The sequence below is a fragment of the Dendrobates tinctorius genome, unplaced genomic scaffold, assembly GCF_039654945.1.
Source record: "Dendrobates tinctorius isolate UK_male_01 unplaced genomic scaffold, ASM3965494v1 ptg000016l, whole genome shotgun sequence".
NCBI classification, from domain to species: Eukaryota; Metazoa; Chordata; class Amphibia; order Anura; family Dendrobatidae; genus Dendrobates; species Dendrobates tinctorius.
In genome coordinates this window covers 20,882,463-20,905,758 of record NW_027361684.1, presented here as the reverse complement: position 1 = coordinate 20,905,758, position 23,296 = coordinate 20,882,463, and the positions used below count along the sequence as shown (strand labels likewise).

General features: G+C 41.1%; 1 protein-coding gene across 1 annotated transcript in view; it reads right to left on the bottom strand.

Annotated features, from left to right (window-relative positions):
• The window catches only part of PITPNM3 (PITPNM family member 3), a 793,680-nt gene that overhangs the window by 435,551 nt on the left and 334,833 nt on the right, over positions 1–23,296 (bottom strand). Inside the window, exon 2 of the mRNA XM_073565568.1 lies at positions 11,624–11,719. Coding sequence (XP_073421669.1) covers positions 11,624–11,719 — 96 coding nt within the window. The remainder of the gene's footprint in view (positions 1–11,623; positions 11,720–23,296) is intronic.

Below are 23,296 nucleotides of genomic sequence, written 5' to 3'. Positions count from 1 at the left end.
CCTGTGTGTGGGTGATTGGGTGTGGTTATCTACTAGGAACATTAAGCTCAAGATACCGTCACTTAAGTTGGGTCCCAGGTTCATTGGCCCATTTAGAATCTCCGCAGTGATCAACCCAGTGGCATTTCGTTTGGAGTTGCCGGCTGTGTATAAGATTCATAATGTATTTCACAAAGCATTGCTAAAGAAGGTCGTGGGTTTGGTGGATGGTTCCCCCGGGCCACCACCTCCCGTCTTGGTGGATGGCGCGTTGGAATTTGAGGTGTCCAAAGTGGTGGACTCTAGGGTTGTGCGTCGCACTCTACAGTACCTGGTCCACTGGCGTGGCTATGGTCCTGAGGAGAGGACATGGGTGCCGGCCTCTGACATTCATGCTGATCGACTGGTTACTATGTTCCATCGTCGCCATCCGGACAAGCCAGGTCCTCGACATGGTGAGGTTCCGGAGGTCCCTCGTAGAAGGCGGGGTACTGTCATGTCAGACACTGTTCACACCAGGGTGTCCGGCAGACAGCAGTAATACCCTGTTGGGTATTCTGTTCCAGTCGGGATAGGGTTAACCAGGTTGTCATGCTGGCTGAGGGCTGGGCCACGCCCTTGGTCTTTAAATAGTTCGTCCTGACTATGGGCGTCGCCGACTATAGCTTTAGCCTAGTGCTAGCAATACCGGTCAGCAGTGGTGGTGTTGGAGCGTCTGATATCTGGTGCAGTATATCCCTCAGTGGTTCTTTCTCCAATCTGTTATATATATATTTGGTTGCCCTTGCACATTATTGTATTCCCTTGTGTATTAACTGTGTGGTGTTTCTTTTACCCCTGTCCATACGTATTTGTGGGGTCTGGTGTCTGGTCCCCTCACTGGGTGGAGGGTGGTGGGTTCAGCTTAGGGCTGGACAGGAGACAGGGACAGGGTGGAGGCTCAGGCAGGCACACCTTCAGTGTAAACCCTGGGTAGAGGGACAGACAGTGTTCCCCTAGTCTGAGGGACATCGCAGGGGTCCCGGGGTTTTTGCCTAAAGTAACCTAGGCATACCATGACACTATGTTGTCTTTCCCATAGACATATGCCTACTGTGCTTACATGGCTACTATGCCTTATTCACATTCTTATGTTATACTTTGCACTACTCTTGGCTGACAGTAATCTGTCAGAATATTCTTGCATATTGTAATGACATTGCAATAATGACTCTCAATTCAGTTTACAACAATGATCCCTACCCTGGTATTTAATCATCATCATGCCACCCAGGGATGCTATTTGTCCAGCAAATGTCAACAGAGTTCTTTATTATTTCATGTCAACCAGTGATACCTCTAATACACTTGTGATTATATGTCATTTAATGTCACACATTATATGAAGAAATGTCAATGGTTCTTAAAAAAAAAAAGACTACATAACAAAATTGTATCATTATGTAAATACAATCTCATTACAGGGTAGTTATCAATATATGTGCAAGTAGTTGTATTGAATTTTAAATGAGCCACAATCAATTTTTTGTGCTGAAATATGTGACGTAAGAATTAAGAGCTGCAGAGTAACTAACTCTCAAGACAGAGGCATAAAGAAGGAGAACTAAATGACTTTAGAGGCAAAATGCATGCACTACTTCAATGCCTGAAAAAGATGAAGAAAAAAAACAGGTTAGATGCTGGTACTGTATGCCGCATGTTTCAGGTATGCATAAAGGAGATTGTAGACAGTGCTCTCACTAAGTTGTGCAGTTGATGAATATTAAAGTTATCCACTATCCACAGGATAGGGAAGGACTTGTTTGATCGGTGGGACCCCCAATGTTACAGAGAATGTGGTTTTCTAGAGCCCTTTCTGAATGGGGTGGTGGTCAAGCATGCACTCCTCCGATCCATTAATTCTCAATGGAATGACGTAAACAGCTAAGCATTGCACTGGCCCGGTCATCACATTCCCAATAGGAATAAATAGAGAGGAGGAGCCCATGCTTCCCAACGCTCCATTCAGACAGAGATCATGAGCGAGTGGAACCCCAGTAATTATGAATAGGGGATAATTTTCAAACCTGGCATAACAACTTTAATAGTTACTCTTTTGCATTTGTGACCACTAACTTTTAGTCTTTCTTGATGTCACAACAATGTTGTCAGGTGTCCCGGGACCCCTTCCATGTCCCTAACGTTACGGATGCCCTAGCTCGCCCTGTTCCCTGGATTACTTCTGATGGTAAAGACGCCGGGGATCCTGAATCTGCCCTCAGTCCGTACAGTTTCCCCACCCATGGAAGAGAGGAGTAGTAGTGTACCGTACTATAGCAACCAGACTAACAAGGCAATATGAACAGCGATAAAGGAAAATACCAATCATACAACTATACACACATAAACAACAGAGGTCAACACCGGGGAGTGGAGGATGGGGTTAAACAAAAGTAGGAGAAGAGAAGGAATTATCTCACACTCAAAACCCAGAAACAGTCACGGATAAATCCACCACTAAACAACTTCTCCAATAACAACCTCCAGCCAAGCTACTTCTGACGATGAGTGCTAGCCAGGACCCATGAATATAGGAGATAGGAGTGGCTAACAGTGCACATCTGAAAGCCTTTTTTCACAAATTGCCAAAAGCAAATAAACCCTATCTAAAGACCATAAAAATTAACTTTTAATCAGACTATTTAAAGGAAAAAAAACTTTTAAAATCTGCTTAGTCAGTGTACATCTCAGGATATTAGTATACTACTTATTGTATTGAAATTATATTCTCTCTCCTAATAACAATGTATTATTTTTGTGTTAGGGTATATTGGTGCAGCTGCTACCTTTATTAACCCATTTGACAACAACCCATAATTTAGCCTCGACTCCCTGATGAAGTCAGTCTATCTGGTGAAACATGTTGGTATGATTACCCTACGCTGACTAATTGAACAGCATCCGTTGGTAATCAGCCAAGAGCCTTAACGCAGAAAAGCTTCCAGTAGCTCTCAACTGAGCCGATTAACCCCTACACTGCTAAAAGAAATTTACACCGTTTAATATGAAGGTGAGGTGCTTCTAATTAGTGCAGGAGAAATCAGATGCTGCGGTCTTCTGGCTCCTCTCTGTCGCAGTAAACCCATGACACTTGATGTGGAGAAATACTGCTGCACCACACCCAGCAAGTCTTGTGTTCCTTTCCTGATTATTAGATTAGGGCACAATCAGGATACTTTCTGGGTTTCAGACCGTTGCCCACTTTTTTAAAGATTAACCAGTTCTCTGACAGGGATGTCCAGTAGCCATCACAGCTTAGAGGAAATATTATGTGTATAAGACTATTTAAGGATCACTTTTGATAAGACACAGTGTCACCCTATTCCATGTGCTGTGGCAGTATATCTTTTTGAAATGGGGATGAGATGTGTTACCAGCCATATTTCACCAACAGGAGTGATAGCACACAGCAGTAAAGGATCAGAGCAACCAGTCTTATCTGATCTAAATTACTAGCAGTTATAGACTATCTGCTGGGGTTTATATAGAAGGGAGTCCTGCCCATGACTCCCAGCAAAGAGATAATTACATACCAGCTCACTGCAGCAAACACAGGTGGCCAGGTAAGGGACTAGTCTCAGTAACCTAAAATCTAAACTGCCACATGCTGCTGATGTCAAGCAGTGACCACGGTATTAGTTTGTTGCCGCCTAGTGACCAGGGCAGGAGTTACAGCAGTTTGTTGAGACACGGAAGTGATAGTGCTTTTTTGGAAAATACTAGTGAAATAAAGCATCATTCATTAAAGGGGTTCTCAGAGAATTACAGTAAACTAAAAAAGCTGCCAACACCATTCTCAAACTGCAACCAATCCTAAGGCATTGAGAAGGATTGCATACTTAATAAATGCTTCTCGAGACAGCTGTCTCTGAGCTACTGTATAGCACAGTACTGAACTGTCCTGCATACTGTGCAGTGGCTCAGAGAATATATTTGTCTCAAGCAGCATTTCTAAAGGCTACAAAATGCTCAGAATGGGTTGCAGCTTGAAAAAGGTAATGGCGGTTAACACTGTTCTTGACTGTGTAGCTCCCTAAATACTACAGTCAATACACAGGGCTCCATCATCACCACAGTGCTGTGATTGCAAGCTTCCCATATTTTCTCAAAAAAATACCTTTAGGTTTGCTAGGTCTATTGGCCTATTAACTCCTTCCATAAAGTGGTTTTCTGCTAGTGTAAAGCCAGCTGCAGAAATGGGTATGAGAAATTATCCAAATTGTCCAAATTTCATCCAGAAAACCTGGACAATTTTTTTCTAAATTTCATTCGATTGTGCTCCGTATGTCCGTTTTTTATGTCCATGTGACATTCAAGTGCTGTTTTCATACAGCTACACTAAAAAATGTACATGATCAAATACAATTTCCTAGGTTTATAGTAGATTCATGATTAAGGGTGCAAGTTCGTTAGAAACTCATCAATATCACATTTCCACTTAATTGTTCTTTTAAGTGAATAAAAAGAAAAAAATTTTCACTATATCGTTGAGCTGGTTCTTCATATTCTGATTGTTTAGAATCATAGAAAAACGATGATTATAAGGCAATAGTCTCATAAAAAAATTTTTTTATTAGAATATTATTAAAATTCACATTGCTCAGTGGCTGCCCCACTCAATATATACGGGGAATAAAATTACCCAGACTGCACAGCCCATCGGGGCGGACACGCAGGTCTTGGGAGGAGACAGCACTCTGCACCCGTATACCCTGAAGGTAATTTTACCGCTATATTGATTAAGATGGGGAGTAAGGGAATAGAATGTTAAATTGGGCTGTGCAGTCTGGGTAATTTTATTCCCCGTATATATTAAGTGGGGCAGCCACTGAGCTGTTGACATAGTTGTATTAATGGACAGATTTTTGGTCCATATGATATTTTTTGACTGCCTTGTGAAGTTTCAGCAATTTATGGAGGGTTGTTTGCGGTTATAATACTGGGAGATGTGCAATAGGATCATGTATTAGACCACACATGTGGTGTAGTATCTTTAACATTATAGGTAACGATTTTTTGTAGTACTACCCACTTTATAAGCTTGTTATTGTTTGTATGAACATCTCTGTTGGCACCCTATTGATTTATTATCCTGCATACGGCTGTCTCTCCTGGCTTGTGTGCGTCTTATGAGTATTGTGAGTGACAAGTGTTTTGTACAAATCCCACCTTGTTTGATATTTGGCAATGTGAATTTTAACAATGTTCTAATAAAAATATTTTTTTTTATGAGACTATTGCCTTCTAATCATCGTTTTTCTATTATTCTATGTGGTTATTGATGATAGGCTATACTAATCCAGCCATATACATGGTTACAGACTCTGTTGTATATTCTGATTGTTGTACGTTTTACACAGCGGCTCCGTGCTCCCAGTACTGAGACGTCTGCCATGGTGAGCTGAATCAGGTATTTCTATTTGAAAAAATAGGATGCCACTCGAATGTTCCGTGTGGGATATGATTTTTAGAAGAAAATAGTGCATGTTGCAATTTCCTTTTCATGAACAGTTGGACTGAAGAAAAAATTGTTTTTGAGCAGCCTTATTATGTTAAAATTGCATTACAAATTATGGGGTCCTTTTTCTTCTGTTACCCCATGTACGAATGAAATTTGTTGTCCCAAAGCAACATTTTATTGAAACTATAAAGCATTGCATAGCCTATAAGTCTCCTTATGCCAGTTTGGAACTCTCCACCAGGAGAAACATTACATCTTTCATCCCCTGTCAAAGACCTCTCACCTAGCTAAATCAGACCTTATGCTTAGCATTAAAGGGCAATTACCCTGAAACATATGTCTTTAAATGGAGTCTCTGGTGTTGCTTTTTACCCTAAGTCATGTAGCAATGTTCATTAAAAGGCCAATATTGACTTTTAGCACTGCTATTATAATAGCTGGCACTAGAGTTCTAACCGTCTTCCTCTCTGAATGGGTTATTTGCATATTTAATTTCCAAGAAAAACCATACATGGCCTATAAGTCTCTTAACACCGGCTTGGTACTCTCCACAAGGTGAAATGTTATATATGACAGGAAGGTGATCAAAATTAACAGATGTATTTTATCTGATGGTTTAAAAATCACACTGTATAAGAAATGAATTATATCATCAGCACAACTGTAGATTTCCTACAAGATGGTAGATAAGAGTAAAGTATATAACTCTGGTACTGTTCTTTGTCTGTCATGAGATCATCTTTGGGGCTGTTGAAAGCAGACTTATAAAAAGAGAGCTTCCGTGGAAGAGTTGCAAATCTTACAAAAAATGCTGATCCCATAGACACAAGTTAAACTTAAAGTACTTAGGCCTTTATGTTTTCCACTTCTCTGTAATGTTAAAATAGATCTAATCCTGTTCAAGAAAGAATCCAGTTCAAGAAGGAAGTCCAATATAGTTTAATACCTAATGAGCTTTGTGAGTTATTACAATAACTGTCATTACATGGAAAAATTAAATATATGTTGTACATCCTAAGTAAAACAAAATGATTTCTATACCATATCACAAGTCCAGTCCTCAAGAGCCACCGACAGACCACGTTTTCAAGATTACCTTTGTATACACAGGTGAATTATCACCTGGCCAAAACTAAGGAAATCCTGAAAACATGTGCTGTCAGTGACTCTTGAAAACTCGAGTTGGGGAACACTGCCCTATTATATTAAATTAGTTATCTAGGACCCAAATGGAACTATTGATGATCAATCTTTTAGGAGAGGTCATCAATATCTCCTTTTACAGTTTGGGGTCAGCACTCTGAACATCAGGTGTTTCCCATGCTGTTATCTGCAGGACAGCATGAGAAACACAAGCGGCTCTTATCGAAGGTAAGAGTATGACCACCGGTCAGAGTGCTGCAGCTTCCATGCTGTCAGATGACAGAGCGAGACAGCAGCTGTGACCGGATGATGAGAATACTAATCCCATCAGCCTATGTATGTTGCCACCAATAACAGTGAGAACTGGCACTGATGATGGGAGTATTAATCAGTCAGTGCCTTTGCTATAAATAAAGAATTTATTACAAATAAAAGACATTATACTGGCCGTGTGTTTATTTACAATATAACTATAAGATTACTAATGGATAGGCATCTTACAGACAAGTCTCCATTACTAAGCCATGGGCTTGATGTCACCTGACAATACAAAGGTAACATCATCCCCACAAATATTATCTTCACTTGCCACCACCACAGGGAAAGTTGGAAGCACTAATAGATGTGCCTTTTCTGGGGCAGTGGCAGGCTGCTATTTTTAGACAGGGGGGCAATATCTATGGCCACTTAGCAGCCTGAGAATACCAGTCCCAGCTGTCTGCTTTATCTTGGCTGGTTGTCAAAAAATGGGGGGACCCTATGCCATTTTTTTAAATTACTCATTTAAATAATTTTACATAATGGCATGGGACCCCTCTATTCTTGAAAACCAGCTATGATAAAGCTGACAGCTGAGAGTTGCAGAAGACAGCTGTCAGTTTTGCTGTGCTGGTTATCAAAAATAGAGGGGAACCCACGGCGGAATTTTTTAAAATGTATTTATAGAGCAGGCGCCGGCATGAGTAGTCCCATCAGCCGATGTCTGTGACTGGCGGTAAACTTTTTACCTCCGGTCACAGCTGTTGGCTCATGCTGTCATCTGACAGCATCGCAGCCAGAGCGCTCTGACCGGCGGTAATAATCTTACCGACTATCAGAGCCTTTCTTTGCCACGCTGTTATGCACATGACAGTGTGGCAAACAATGGATGTTCAGGCCCCCCCATTCATCTGAAAGTGGTCGGGGTTTGGATTTGGGTACTGTTCTGGTAACTTTTTTTAACTGCTCGACCGAATCCTCTGGCCCCTTACAGTCACAGGTTCACCAATCACTATTGATTAACTATTCCAAGGATATCAATATCTATATGTAAGGATAACAATATATAAGTCAGACATAAACCTGAGTATAAATGTTTAAGTCCTGGGCAACCCCTTTAATTCCTTATTTTTGCTAATTCAGGAGTATTAACATAATAAAGCAAAAAGAATCTGTTCACTAAAAAAATTGCGTACTTTGTAGGCATCAATTTTATCTATATATAGAAAAGTGAATGTATGTATGAGTGTGTGTGTGTATCACCAATAACGAAGCAACTTTCAGTTCACCAGAGCTGTTAAAAAAGCTGAGCTGTGATTGGTTGCTATGAGCAACAGTTTTCCTTGCAACCAATCACTAAGCAAAGAAGCTGAGCTGTGATTGGTTGCTATGAGCAATAGTTTTCTCACTCCACGACAACACCTCAGCAGACACTGCCATGGTGGGAGAAATCAAGCATTCCTGGGAACATAAGCTCCCAGTCATTGTCTGCCCCCCAGAAAGGAGCAGAGAGCACATGACAGAAATGAATCCCCCCTCCTTCCCATATACCCATCACACATCCTCCATCCCATAGGCACATCTTCCCTCTTAAAGGGATCATTGGTATAGAAGTCAGGGCAAATCCATCCAGCGCTTTGGTTTTGATCCCAGGCCTCTCTTAAAGGGATCCCCGGTATGGAAGTTAGAATGTGGCATATTAGGGGTAGTTGTCCTGGCTCTGGTTGACAGGATGATGTGGGATATTAGGGGTAGTAGTCCGGTGGCTCTGACAGAATGATGTGGGATATTAGGGGTAGTAGTCCGGTGGCTCTGGCTGATGGGATGATGTGGGATATTAGAGGTAGTAGTCCAATGGCTCTGGCTGATGGGATGGTGTGGAATATTAGGGGCAGTAGTCCGGTGGCTCTGGCTGACGGAATGATGTGGGATATATGGGGTAGTAGTCTGATGGCTTTGGCTGATGGGATGATGTAGAATATTAGGGATAGTAGTCCAGTGGTTCTGACGGGATGATGTGGGATATTAGGGGTAGTAGCCCGGTGGCTCTGACGGAATGATGTGGGATATTAGGGGTAGTAGTCCGGTGGCTCTGGCTGATGGGATGATGTGGGATACTAGGGGTAGTAGTCCGGTGGCTCTTGCTGATGGGATGATGTGGGATATTAGGGTAGTATTCCAATGGCTCTGGCTGACGGGATGATGTGGAATATTAGGGGTAGTAGTCCGGTGGCTCTGGCTGACAGAATGATGTGGGATATATGGGGTAGTAGTCCGATGGCTTTGGTTGATGGGATGATGTGGAATATTAGGGATAGTAGTCCAGTGGTTCTGACGGGATGATGTGGGATATTAGGGGTAGTAGTACAATGGCTCTGACGTGATGATGTGGGATATTAGGGGTAGTAGTCTGGTGGCCCTGACTGGATGATGTGGAGTATTAGGGGTAGTAGTCCGGCGGCTGTGATGGGATGATGTGGGCTATTAGGGGTAGTAGTCCGTCGGCTGGGATGGGATGATGTGGAGTATTAGGGGTAGTAGTCCGGTGACTCTGACGGGATGATGTGGGATATTAGGGGTAGCAGTCCGGTGGCTGTTGCTGACGTGATGATGTGAGATATTAGTGGTAGTAGTCCGGTGGCTCTGGCTGATGAGATGATGTGGGATATTAGGGGTAGTAGTCCGGTGGCTCTGGCTGACGGGATGATGTGGGATATTAGGGGTAGTAGTCTGGTGGCTCTGGCTGATGGGATGCTGTGGGATATTATAGTGAGTGTGGCTATGCGGAGTGGGCGGGGCTATACACTCAGATATATATATATATATATATATATATATAATAATTATAATTTGTTATAACTAACCGTAGTTAGTTACTATGCCCGGGCAGCGCCGGACTCTTCAGCTAGTATATAATATTTACTAGCTTGGCCCATGCAAAATTTTCGCACATTGGTAGTCAGGGGGCACAGCCAATTTCAGTAAAAACAAGCTGGTCAAATGTAAATGTATTTCATGAGCTGATGAACACAGACAGGTATTTATATATGTAGATTGGTAATATAATAAATTGTTTTGCTAAGTAGAGGCCAAAAAATGTTTTCCGGTTGAGGTGCAACCTGCAGGTCATTGTGTCTTTGTGCAGGTTTATGAAAATGAATGTTTACACTGTATATAGTGATAAAATCGTGAATGTGTGGTTTGTTTGGTTGTTTTCTTGCTGAAGGGAGCAAGTTTAACTTTCAAATGGTGTATCATGTGTGTGTGTGGGGCAAAGTAATCAGCGAAAAAGCAGTGCATGTTTACAAATGTGTTGGTAGTGTGCTTTGGCATACTGTGGTGCCACCTGCAGGTCATTTTTCCTTACTACAGGTTCATGAAAATTAATGTTTAAACAGTATTTTGTGATCAAATCATGGATGTGTGGCTTGTTTGGCTTTTTTCTTGTTGAAGGGGGCAAGTTTACCTTTCAAATGGTGTATCATTTGTGTGTGTGGGTGCAGTAAGAGCAGTGATACAAACGAATCACCAAAAAACAGTGTTTAGAAATTATAGAATAGATTGCTTTACTAACTCTAGAGTAAAGGCTTTGCACATCCAATGAGCAGAGCATCACTAACGTTTATCAAATATGGTGCCAACTGCTACGATTAGGCAAGCCAATTTTTTGGTAGTTTAAGGAAGAGTGGAAGAACATTGTTTTATGAAATTGACACATTTGCATTGTCTTAGTACCAGTTTGAATGCAACATTGGATATCTTTTCGTTAGGGGAAGTGTGGGTGGCTTCCTTTTTAACATACAGTACATATATTTTCTCAAATCTGCCCACATTTTGCTTCTGCTGCTACCATTTTATCCTCTTGTGGATTATTGTTTTTCACCCTAATAAATCCCACCCTCAATAGTACTTTGGATGTTACAATAAGTTTGCTAAGTGTTCGGGGCATTATTGGTAGTTATTTTTTTTGCCGTAAATCTTTTTTGAGTACTATATAAAGGTGTGATTTTAATATATAGTGCAACAAAAAGTCTAGCATTTTTTTAGCTTATGGCTGACAACCACTTGCTTCCCTTTTACTAAAATCACCAAGAAAATGGCATCACAACAACCAAACAGAAGTAATCACAGTTGAAAAAAAAAAAAGCAAAGCTCTTTCATAGTAGTCATGTGACTGATTTATTTATTATGAACCCAATAATTTATGGTCTGACATCTTGTTTTTTTGTGAGTTAATGGATATTGCAGACTGAATCAGAATTTGCATAACTGATTTTAGAAACAGTGGTGAAATAAGAAAAATATTGTCAGATAGGGCAGATGAACTTATACAGAGTTCACGATTTTCTGGTCTGGTTTGTGCCTTATTTGGTACAAGTCAGTTTAGATAAATGTATTATTGATTTGTACCAAAAAGAACAGATGTTTGACGCTTTGGAGTCTAAACTTACAAAGTGTGGTTAAGCAGAGTAAAACATTCAGATACATTTAACAAAGTAAAAAGTTAAAGGTGCAAACAAGTGGCTCGTTTCATACAAACATAAGTAAAATGAACCAAGACCCTTAAATTTGACAGTCTTGTGATGCAAGTATGTGACCCATATCAGATTCAGTGATTAGCAAAATAAAGAAAAATAAAGAGTATATTTACCACATAGATGAATATTTAGGGATTCAATAGTTGTTAACAATCTAGCTCATATCAGAGAGACGTTTATGTAATTCTTAGAACTTTAAACTTACCTCTGGCATCAAAGAACTCATCGTCTGAGCTGTCCACCGAGTCATTCACAATTTTCTGCAGGTGCCACTGGGCACCACTAAAGCGTCGTGTTCCACCTACAAGAATTAAGTAAAGAATGGTCACTTGATGTTCAGGCACAGACACAACAACTTTTTCTGCAGTAGAGTATGCTCTGTCTGAATTACTGCATAATACTTTGTTTTTAATGTTCATTATTGCAGTCAAATAGTAAAGCTTGAACGACTGGAAGGTCTTATAGGGTTATTCCCGCAATCAAATAATTTTTTACAAACCACAGTAAATACATACTTATTGTTAAAAAATGTTTCTCTTACTTTTTTTTCTCATCTCCATCTGCCCCTCTCTGCATCAAGCTTGACATAGCTAAGGCTGGTTTCACACTTGCGTTTTTTTGCGCTGGATTTTAGCGCTAAAAAACGCATGCGGTTTTTTTCCTATATTTTGCATGGGATGCGCTTATGTGCGCATACACATGCGTTTGTATGCGTTTTTCCGCGCTTGCGTTTTTTTGCGGTATGCGCTCGGGCGCACAAAATGCATCCTCTTGCATTTTTTGGGCGTCCGACTTGCCTCAAAAAAACGCATGTGCGCGCAATGCATTTTTTTACAGCAAGACACCCATTATAAGTCTATGGGTGCGCATATGTGCACATTGGCATGCTTATGTATGCGTTTTTTTGCGCATGCGTTTTTTTTTACCATTAGTTAGACAATGGAATTTAAGGGTTTGGGTTAGAGTTAGGGTTAGTTAAGGGGGTTTAGGGTTAGGGTTAGCTAGGGTTTAGGGTTAGGGTTTGGGTTAGGGTTAGTAGGGTTTGGTTAAGGGTTAGGGTTAGTATGGTTTGGTTAAGGGTTAGGGTCAGGGTTAGGGTTAGGGTTAGGATCAGGGTATGGTTTGGTTAAGGGTTAGGGTCAAGGTTAGGGTCAGGGTTAGGGTTAGTATGGTTTGGTTAAGGGTTAGGGTTATTATGGTTTGGTTAAGGGTTAGGGTTAGGGTCAGGGTTAGGGTTAGGGTCAGGGTCAGGGTTAGGGTCAGGGTCAGGGTTAGGGTTAGGGTCAGGGTTAGGGTTAGGATCAGGGTATGGTTTGGTAAAGGGTTAGGGTCAAGGTTAGGGTCAGGGTTAGGGTTAGGGTTAGTATGGTTTGGTTAAGGGTTAGGGTTAGTATGGTTTGGTTAAGGGTTAGGGTCAGGGTTAGGGTTAGGGTTAGGGTCAGGGTTAGGGTTAGGATCAGGGTATGGTTTGGTTAAGGGTTAGGGTCAGGGTTAGGGTCAGGGTTAGGGTTAGTAAAGTCATGGTTTGGGTTAGTGTGAGGGGCCACCTAATGTTGAAAAAAAACGCAAATGCAGTAAAAACGCACTAAAAACGCATACAAACGCATAAAAACGCTGCGTTTTTTTCATGCATGCTCATAAAAATGCTTGAAAAAAATGCAGCATTTGTATGCGTTTGTATGTGTTTTTTCAATGCGTTTTTTGCGGGAAAAACACGCTGCAAAAAAAAGCAAGTGTGAAAGTAGCCTAAATGGTTTATTCTTATACAGTGCTGCAGACCCCTTCGTTCCCTTTCCTGTGTTTCAGTGCCTAGTCCCACCTGTCTGAGTTGATGACTTAGCTGTATCCACCACATATATTTGTAATTTCATTAAGCTAATCTAAATGTAGAGTTCACTTTATTATTCTATGTACACAACTCTGCCAGCTTGATTACATCATCTTCCAACTGACTTAGTATAGCTGAGTGTGAAGTTTTACATCATTGCTCTGTTAGCTATTTTTCAGCAGAGCTCCACTGTCCTGCACTCATCATAATGGATCTTGAAGTAAACTAAGCCTAGTATAGCTGAGGCTAGTTTCACACTAGCGTTTATTCGATGCAGCACATGGCACCGCTAAGCCCCGCCCCCTGCCAGCTCCCTGCCTGCCCCATCCGGTCATCGCCGCCTACTATCGCACATGGACGCATACGATCTGCGCACCCTATCTTTAGCATAGGGTGCGCAAATCGTGCACTGGCCGTGCGCTAGTAGGATTTTAGTGTGCTCTGCACACTTTTAAAGGTGCGCACATGTGCGCCGAACGCAGCATGTTGCATTTTGATGCACTCGGTGCACCTTCAAAAGTGCGCAGTGCACACTAAAATCCTACTAGCGCACGGCCAGCGCACAATCTGCGCACCCTATGCTAAAGATAGGGTGCGCAGATCGCATGCGTCCATGTGCGATAGTAGGCGGCAATGATCGGATGGGGCGGGCAGGGAGCCGGCAGGGGGTGGGGCTTAGCGGCGCCGTGCGCTGCATGGAATAAACGCTAGTGTGAAACTAGCCTTACACAGGTAGAGCTGAGTTAGCAGACAGCTAAGGCCACTTTCACATTTGCGTTTAAGGCCGCAGCGACGGCCTACGCACGGCCGTCGCTAAGCCCCGCCCCTGCCACGCCTCCTCCGGTAGCTCCACCTACCGGCGCATGACGCTGCATGCGTCCTGCGTCCCCTATCTTTAGCACTGGGGATGCAGGCCGTGCGCAGTATGCGTTTGGCGGTGCATGCGTCCTTTTGACAGTGCGCCAAGCGCAACCAAATTGCTACAGGTTGCTTTTGCCGCTGGTCGGCGCACCGTCAAAAGGACGCATGCGCCACCAAACGCATACTGCGCACGGCCTGCATCCCCAGTGCTAAAAATAGGGGACGCAGGACACATGCAGCGTCATACGCCGGTAGGCGGAGCTATCGGAGGAGGCATGGCAGGGGCAGGGTTTAGCGTCAGCCGTGCGCAGGCCGTTGCTGCTGCCTTAAACGCAAATGTGAAAGTGGCCTTAGCCATCTTCTTCAGGCATCCGACACAGCTCAGCTTTACATGTGTCAGCTCTTCTGAGCCTAGTTATTACAAGCTCCTTTGTGGATTAGTGTATGGAAAAAATGTACGGACAGCAATATGGATGCAGATGGCAGAAAATAGAATCCGGCTGACAGAGCTATGTACAGAGGTCTAAAGTGGATTGTAAAGGTAGAGAACACTATAACAGAGGTGGAGGCAAAGAAGACCTGTACTGGCAGTAAGTCAGCCAAGAGTTATTGCACTCTGCATGCTTGAAAAAGAGCACTAGATCTACGGTAGGATAGATCCATAGACAACTTGAAGAAAGAGAGACTGAAGGTGCATCATTTTAGAGCCACTTGTGCAAATGTGGGAAAACTAAAAATGTATAGGCTCATATTTCAATGTTTCTGTCTATATATATATATATATATATATATATTGCATTAGGAGCAACATACAGTTTGTGAGTCACAACAGCTGACCTTACAAATTCCACACAATAGCTAATTTGCAAAATAACAAAAAGAGGAATGGAGTTGGGTAGTCATTTGTCCCATAGGTATTACTTTGCAGTTAACACAATAAACAGCTAATGGTGGCTATTAGCACTACTATAGGGGCACCATGACATGTCAAAAAGGAGACAGCAGACGCATCCTCCAACTCCACCTTCCTGTTTTACTGTATCATTCTAGATGGATTTTTGATTTAGAAGTTCTCTTAATAATTATATCTACTTGTTGTATACACAAGTATAGTTTTTTTTATGTAAACAAAATGCCATTTACAGCCAGTGAGTTTATATTGTGCTTTGATAACATTTTAATGCATAGCTATAAATTATGAATACTGATAAAACTTATATAATAATCCTTTATGTTAAATAATAAGACATGTTTTAAAAAAACTGTTATTGCTCTTCATGATTTTTCCCCAAAACCTACAACTATTTTTTTAGTCATTTTATGTTGTGAGAACTTGAGCTGATGGAGGAAACAATGGAAATAATATGCCAGCTGTCAGTGTCAACACAAATATTGTCAGCAACTGTAGGATGCATCTGTTTTATCTGTATGTATTTGATTGTCATTCAACTAAACACAGAATATGGATAGTATCTTAAAAGGTTATTCCCAGAATAAAAAAAAATCCCCTATCCATTGGTAAAGGTATAATTTACTGTATGTGAGGTCCAACTGCTGGGACCCTACATAGCCTAAGAATGGTGTGGCGACACGGGGGTCAGCAGATGTTCTAGTCTGCTAGTCCGACCAATGGCTCATTCATGGACCATGGCTCATCCCACCAAACACCTGCTTTCCTTTTACCGTGGGTGTAATACTACTTGGACAACACAGGGTGCGGGTAAAACAGTGTGGCAATGCTTCATTGAACTATGAACAGACACTAGCATATAGAACAGGCTTCTCCAAACATCTCCACGGAGCTAGGTGATCAATAGGTCCTAATCCTGACTACCCCATACATATCCATGGGTTCAGTGATGGTCAATGGAGCAGATCTGTATTCTTTCAGCTGGGGCTGTGGTTCCCTAAGCTGGAATCCTGCAGAATGTCAAATCTGTGTCCCTCGTGATAGAGGGATCTGGCAGCTATCCTGTAGAGTGTTCCTGGCTGTGATTTTGTAAAGAGTCTCTGGTTCCTTGGATCTTACGATCTCTTGTATGCATTTTTACAGAGCACTATCCACTTTATATAGTTTACAACTTTTATTCTTCAAGTCATCATCCTCAGGTCAAGTGGAAGTGGTGATAAGATTAACTCGCATTGTTTGAGTGTGTAATAATAATAATAATCTTTATATAGGGCTAACATATTCCACAGCGCTTTACAGCTCCAGCGCTGCAAGGCTGCAGTGCTATCCACTGAGCCACCGTGCTGCCCAATAATATATACCTGACAGGAGCTCATACAGTCTTTATCTACAGTAATATATACCTGACAGGAAGCCATACAGTCTGCATCTACAATAATATATACCTGACAGGAGCTCATACAGTCTGTATCTACAGTAATATATACCTGACAGGAGCCCATAGCCTGTATCTACAATAATATATACCTGGATGGAGCCCATACAGTCTAGTGTCTTCACCAGTTAGCCGGTTACACTGTATGGGCTGCAGTCAGGCACCTGGAAGGAGCCCATACAGTCTAGCATCTTCAGTAGTGAGCCGGCTAGACTGTATGGGCTGCAGTCAGGCATCTAGAAGGAGCCCATACAATCTAGCATCTTCAGTAGTGAGCAGGCTAGACTGTATGGGCTGCACTCAGGCACCTGGAAGAAGCCCACACAGTCTAGCATCTTCAGTAGTGAGCCAGCTAGTTCAATTTGTAATCAATTTCCACAGTTTTCCTCTGTTTTGCAAGTCAACAAGCCACAGGACCTCACACAATGGTCAAACAACATATTATCAAACATCCATTGTTCAATTACCCTGAATCCCTGTCTTGCAAAGATAGCAGATAAAGAGCTGAAATAAGAGGCAAACATCAGCCATTCAAGCAAATAAAAAAATCTAAGTTTAAGACTCATATGACACCAGTGTATGGGTCTTGACTAACTTGACCAACTGAAGAACAAATGCATAAATTCAAAAGTCAACATATATATAACAGTCTATGGCTCCTGGCTTACTGAATTTTACGTCTGGATAATTAAGTTTAAATGCTGTGCCGTCACAAATGGTCTCTGGATCGTAGACTAACAGAAAAATCCACTAGACAATTAACTGATTGGAGTGTGAGCATACACAGCCCTTTTCTCTGGTTCCAGAGTTGAGGGTTTAACATTTGATTCTTGGTATAGCATCTTAATCTTCATTGTTTTCCATGACTATTTCTTCATCTTCAAATCACCTACTTTCTATGCATTTACCTATGTACAATTTGTTACTTGCTAGATTTCTAGCATGCCATTCAAGAAACAGAAAGTCCAGAAGGACCATAATTACTAGACTAAATCACATGGGAGAATTTTGTTAATTTTGTCACAGAACATTTAATTGTGAGAAGATGAAATGACCATTGAACTAATTTCTCATGTCCTTCTTACTTACTAAAATTTTAGTCCCACTGGGGTGAAGGTCCTGTATACAATACCAATATTCACTAGGACAGCTTGGCACCCTTTCTTCAATGGCCCCATAATGGCCACTTGTCTTTGCTTTGTGTAGCTCTTGGTTGCCAACTCTGCTTTTCAAAGTCCATGAATGGTTTCTAAATTTTCACACATTTCCCTTTTAATGCTCAGTGTGTTTTATAGTTCTAGCATGTCATTCATGAAACAAGAAGTTCAGTGTGTATAGCGTTAAAGGGGTATTCCCATCTCCAAGATCCTATCCCGAAATGTAGTAGGTTTAATAATATTAGCAAATATGTCCAATAAGAAATGTAGTATTGTTCTTCTGATAAGCTATGTCGCTTAGGTATTCAGTAGCTTAGTTAGTCATGGTTACAACCACTCATATAGTGACATTTGTTAGTGGTCAAAACCATGGATACCTAAGCTACTGCAATGTCCTGCACATGGGGTAAGCGACGTAGCGAATCGGAAGAACTATGCTACATTTCTAATTGGACGTATTTGCTAATAAAATATTATTACACCTACTACATATTGTGATATGATCATTGAGATGGGAATACCCCTTTGATGGTCCAAATCAGGTTGGGGAATTTTGTAAACTGTGCCAAAGTGCAAGATAAGTGTAGCAAGACGGCAAAAAAAATCTTATCTACATTGTGAACTTTTTCTTTTTTACTAAATTGTGTGATCAGTACGCTTTGGTGCACCCGTGTTTGCAGTCTATTAGCGTTTTCTGGAATTGTTCGTAAAAAGATCCATAATTTTTTGTTAAATACACTGCGTGCAGAATTATTAGGCAAGTTGTATTTGAGAGGATTCTTTTTATTATTGAACAACAACTATGTTCTCAATCAACCCAAAAGACACATAAATATCAAAGCTTAATATTTTTGGAAGTTGGAGTGGGGATTTTTTTCGATTTGGCTATCTTAGGAGGATATCTGTTTTTTTCAGGTAACTATTACTGTGCAGAATTATTACGCAACTTAATAAAAACCAAATATATACCCATCTCACTTGCTTATTTTCAACAGGTAAACCAATATAACAACACAAAATTTAGAAATAAACATTTCTGACTTTCAAAAACAAACAAAAAAAATCAGTGACCAATATAGCCACCTTTCTTTACGATGACACTCAAAAGCCTTCCATCCATAGATTCTGTCAGTTGCTTGATCTGTTTACGATCAACATTGCATGCAGCAGCCACCACAGCCTCCCAGACACTGTTCCGAGAGGTGTAATGTTTTCCCTCCCGGTAGATCTCACATTTTATGAGGGACCACAGGTTCTCTATGGCGTTCAGATGAGGTGAACAAGGGGGCCATGTCATTATTTTTTCTTCTTTTAGACCTTTACTGGCCAGCCACGCTGTGCAGTATTTGGATGCATATGATGGAGCATTGTCCTGCATGAAAATCATGTTTTTCTTGAACGATACCGACTTCTTCCTATAACACTGCTTGAAGAAGGTGTCTTCCAGAAACTGGCAGTAGGTCTGGGAGTTGAGCTTCACTCCATCCTCAACCTGAAAAGGTCCCACAAGTTCATCTTTGATGATACCAGCCCATACCAGTACCCCACCTCCTCCTTGCTGGCGTCTGAGTCGGAGTGGAGCTCTCTGCCCTTTACTGATCCAGCCTCGGGCCCACCATCTGGCCCATCAAGAATCACTCTCATTTCATCAGTCCATAAAACCTTAGAAAAATCAGTCTTAAGATATTTCTTGGCCCAGTCTTGACGTTTCATCTTATTTTTCCTGTTGAAAGGTGGTCATTTTTCAGCCTTCCTTGGCCATGTCCCTGAGTGTGGCACACCTTGTGCTTTTTGATACTCCAGTAACGTTGCAGCTCTGAAATATTGCAAAACTGGTGGCAAATGGCATCTTGGCAGCTTCACGCTTGATTTTCCTCAATTCATGGGCAGTTATTTTGCGCCTTTTTTATCAACAGACTTCTTGCGACCCTGTTGGCTATTTGCCATGAAACGCTTGATTGTTCGGTGATCACGCTTCAAAAGTTTGGCAATTCCAAGACTGCTGCATCCCTCTGCAAGACATCTCACAATTTTTGACTTTTCAGAGTCCGTCAAATCTTTCTTCTGACCCATTTTGCCAAAGGAAAGGAAGTTGCCTAATAATTACGCACACCTTATATAGGGTGTTGATGTCATTAGACCACACCCCTCCTCATTACGGAGATGCAAATCACCTGATTTACATAATTGGTAGTTGTCTTTCAAGCCTATACAGCTTGCAGTAGGACAACATGTGTAAAAAGGATGATGTGATCAAAATACTCATTTGCCTAATAATTCTGCACACAGTGTAATTGAGTTTAGGCAAAAGTAACCCACTGACAAATAACATTTACAGGATCCAAGGCTCTTTTGTATTTCCAACAACATAACAACCTGGTACTTAAACCAAGGGGAATAATCTTCTTGCTTACTCATTTCATTCTTGAATTAGCTTCCCTGTCTTTTGTGCGGTTCACAGCTTTGTGGCCCCTCTCATTTCATGTGTAATAAATGAGCAAATGTACACATCTCTAATGAATACAATTCACAGTGCCCTGAAGTCTCACTGACTTATGGTGACAAATGACACACAAGATGTCATTCACTTAACAAAAAGCAGGCAATTTACTTTCACTGACTCCATTAAGTTCAATTACAATTGAAAGAGCAGAGCGTGATTACGCAGTATATGGCACATTATCTCACAGGATACCCTCCTAATGGGGGATGAAAACTTCAGGAACAAACTTTCAAAGCAAAACACAATGCAGTTAATATGGAGCGACATTGTGCTTCCCAGTGCTCCACTTTCTATAACCAAGAGGATACAGAACAGTTTAGCTAATTCTTCCTGCAGATAAATAATTAATAGTGATGAGCGAGTATACGCATTACTCGTGTTTTCCAGAGCATGCTCGGGTGTCCTCCGAGTATTTTGGAGTGCTCAGAGATTTAGTTTTCGTCGTCTCATCTGCATGATTTGCGACTGCCAGACAGCCTGAATACATGTGTGGAATGCCTGTTTGTTACGGAGTTCCCACATGTATTCAGCCTGTCTACAAGTCGTAAATCATGCAGCTGAGACGACGAAAACTAAATCTCCGAGCACGCCAAAATACTCGGAGGACACCCGAGCATGCTCCGGAAAACCCGAGCAATGAGTATACATACTCATCACTAATAATTAACCTTTAGACACCTCAGCAATTTCTAATTTTCTATTTAAAAAACTAAATGCTGACTTTATGGCATAGGAAATAGGAAAACAATGAAAAAAGCGCCGTATAATATAGACACGAAATAGATTGGCAAATATACCGTATATTGGCATAGGTTGTCTGTTTTACTGTAGATCCTGCGTCAAAATAAATAAGACTATGTTCACACCTGCATTGGGAATTCCATTTTTCTAATTCTATCATACAGGCAAAAATTGACTTTATGCAGGGGATGGATCAGTAACACGCGGAACTGTCAGATTTTCTTCATGGTGTCCATTATTTTAACCAGAACAATAGATTAAATGGGTTTTCCCACCAGCAAAGTACATTTTAATCAACAGATCTTTGAATGATAATAAGTTCCACCTTTGGATGCATTTTAAAAAAATGTTCCTGTGCTGAGATAATCTCATAAATGTGCCCCTGCTGTGTACTGTGTAATGTCTGTGTCTGACCGTGCAGGGACATGGTCTGATCATACCACAGCTACTGGGACACAGTATTATTGTAGTTCTAATGCTGACTCATGCATGAAAAAAGAGACTTCCTGCTTCTTACATATAGCTTAGATGGATTCAGCTGGTCAGTTTTTTATATCATGTGATGTCACAGACTTAATGGAAAACAGAAGAATTAGTTGGGTTGAAAAGCAAAATCATCAATTGTAATTACACAGTGCTATATAGTATGATGACTAGAATATATTAAGAAAATAAAAGTTTTGATGAAAGTGCTGCTTTAAGGCAACAATGTGATGTGATCAGGGTCTAAAATGAAAGACCGTGGCAGAGACAATTTATGGAACTTTGTCAAAATGTATTTTATTAGGAGATATTATATGAAGGCAGTTGGGGGGCAGTGGGGCAATGCACACAGCCATATACTTTAGTGGGCTGTATTTCCATACAGTCCTCACAATTTAATAATCAGTGGTGGCAAGTTTCACTACATACTGTATGATAAAATCCCTGTCAACATAGTTGGAAAAAAGGGATCTATAATATCTTTGCAAATGTTTTTTTTTATATATATTTATATACACAATATTCAGATTATGAATCATTACAAATATTATGAAAATTGGGAAAAATAACTAAAAGTAGATCTGGAGTCTTACTGACAGATTACCATTAAATAAAATTATATACTGCAAATATAAGGAATACAGTCTGTGTCATTTACTATAATTCTATGACGCTGACAATGTGTTAGTCCACAAGATCCTATTCAAGGGGATTTGTCAGCACAGAATGACTATCCAAACTAAGTACAGGTGCTTAGTGCACCATGATGTTGCCAAACAATTCAGTGCACTTTCCCACCTACTTGTTTTCCTTCTGTCTTTGCCTTCCCCTACCCTCTTTTTTGATTGACAACTCTGGCTTTATGTGCTTAAGTGTTTGGCCCTGCTGAGAGCACAGAATGACTGTTCAGGCCAAGTAGAGGCGCTCAGCAGAACCAAACACTTAAGCGCATCTTCCGACCTGCTTGTTTTCTACCCATCTCCACCTTCTCTGACTCTATAAAGTGGTAGGAAGGGTGGTGTTCTGTCTCCGACACTTAATTCATAATGTTTGATTGTCTAGCTGATAATATTACTAGTGAATATTCAAAATGTTCCGTTTCATCCATAAATTTAAAGTTTTCATTGTTTCTGGCTCCATCTAGTGGCCAGAGTCATAACCGCAGTGTTATTCTATTTTACTTTCATTTTTGCTTCTATTTTTTCCCTCCGTTTACAATGTATTCTGGGAAAGTTGCAAGGCACCCTGGTAAGTTTTCAAAGGATCATGGTTAGTCCAGCCCCCATTGTTCCCTCCAGTTCGCCATTTTCTCTCAGCCTGCATTCTGGAAGCATTTCATTCCTCTTCTCCCCTTGTGTCAGCATCGCTGGTAATCAAACACGCTTCCTGTCTAATTCCTGTCTCAGATCAGCCTGCTCAGTTAGTTTCTCCCTCCTCAGCTATTAGTGCAGATAATGTATGTTATGTATATTATGTATTCCTATGAACCCAGTACTGATTGTATTTATATGTTTTACTTGTAACTTCACCACGTCAATATACCATTACGTTCAATAAAGCAAATATTCAACCTACAGTCTCCTTATTGGACCCCCGGTACAGTGGTTTACCTGCCTGTATAAGCTACTTGAATCCCAGTTCATTTAGTGAGGACAGAACAGGCAGAGATAGAGGTAAAACAAATAGGTGGGAAGGTGCACTGGACTGTTTGGCCCCGCCATGGTGCACTAAGCGCCTGTACTTGATCTGAACAGTCATTCTGTGCTGACAGAGTTCCTTTAATCCACTAGTAGTATGTCTACTTGGGCTGTGTCAGTAATTGAACATATCAATAGTTCAGAGTTAATCATTGAATTCTAGAATAGTAGAGTTGGAAGGGACCTCCTGGGTCATCTGGTCCAACCCACTGCTCAAAGCAGGGTTCACTAAATAATTTCAGAAAGATGTCTGTCCACCCACT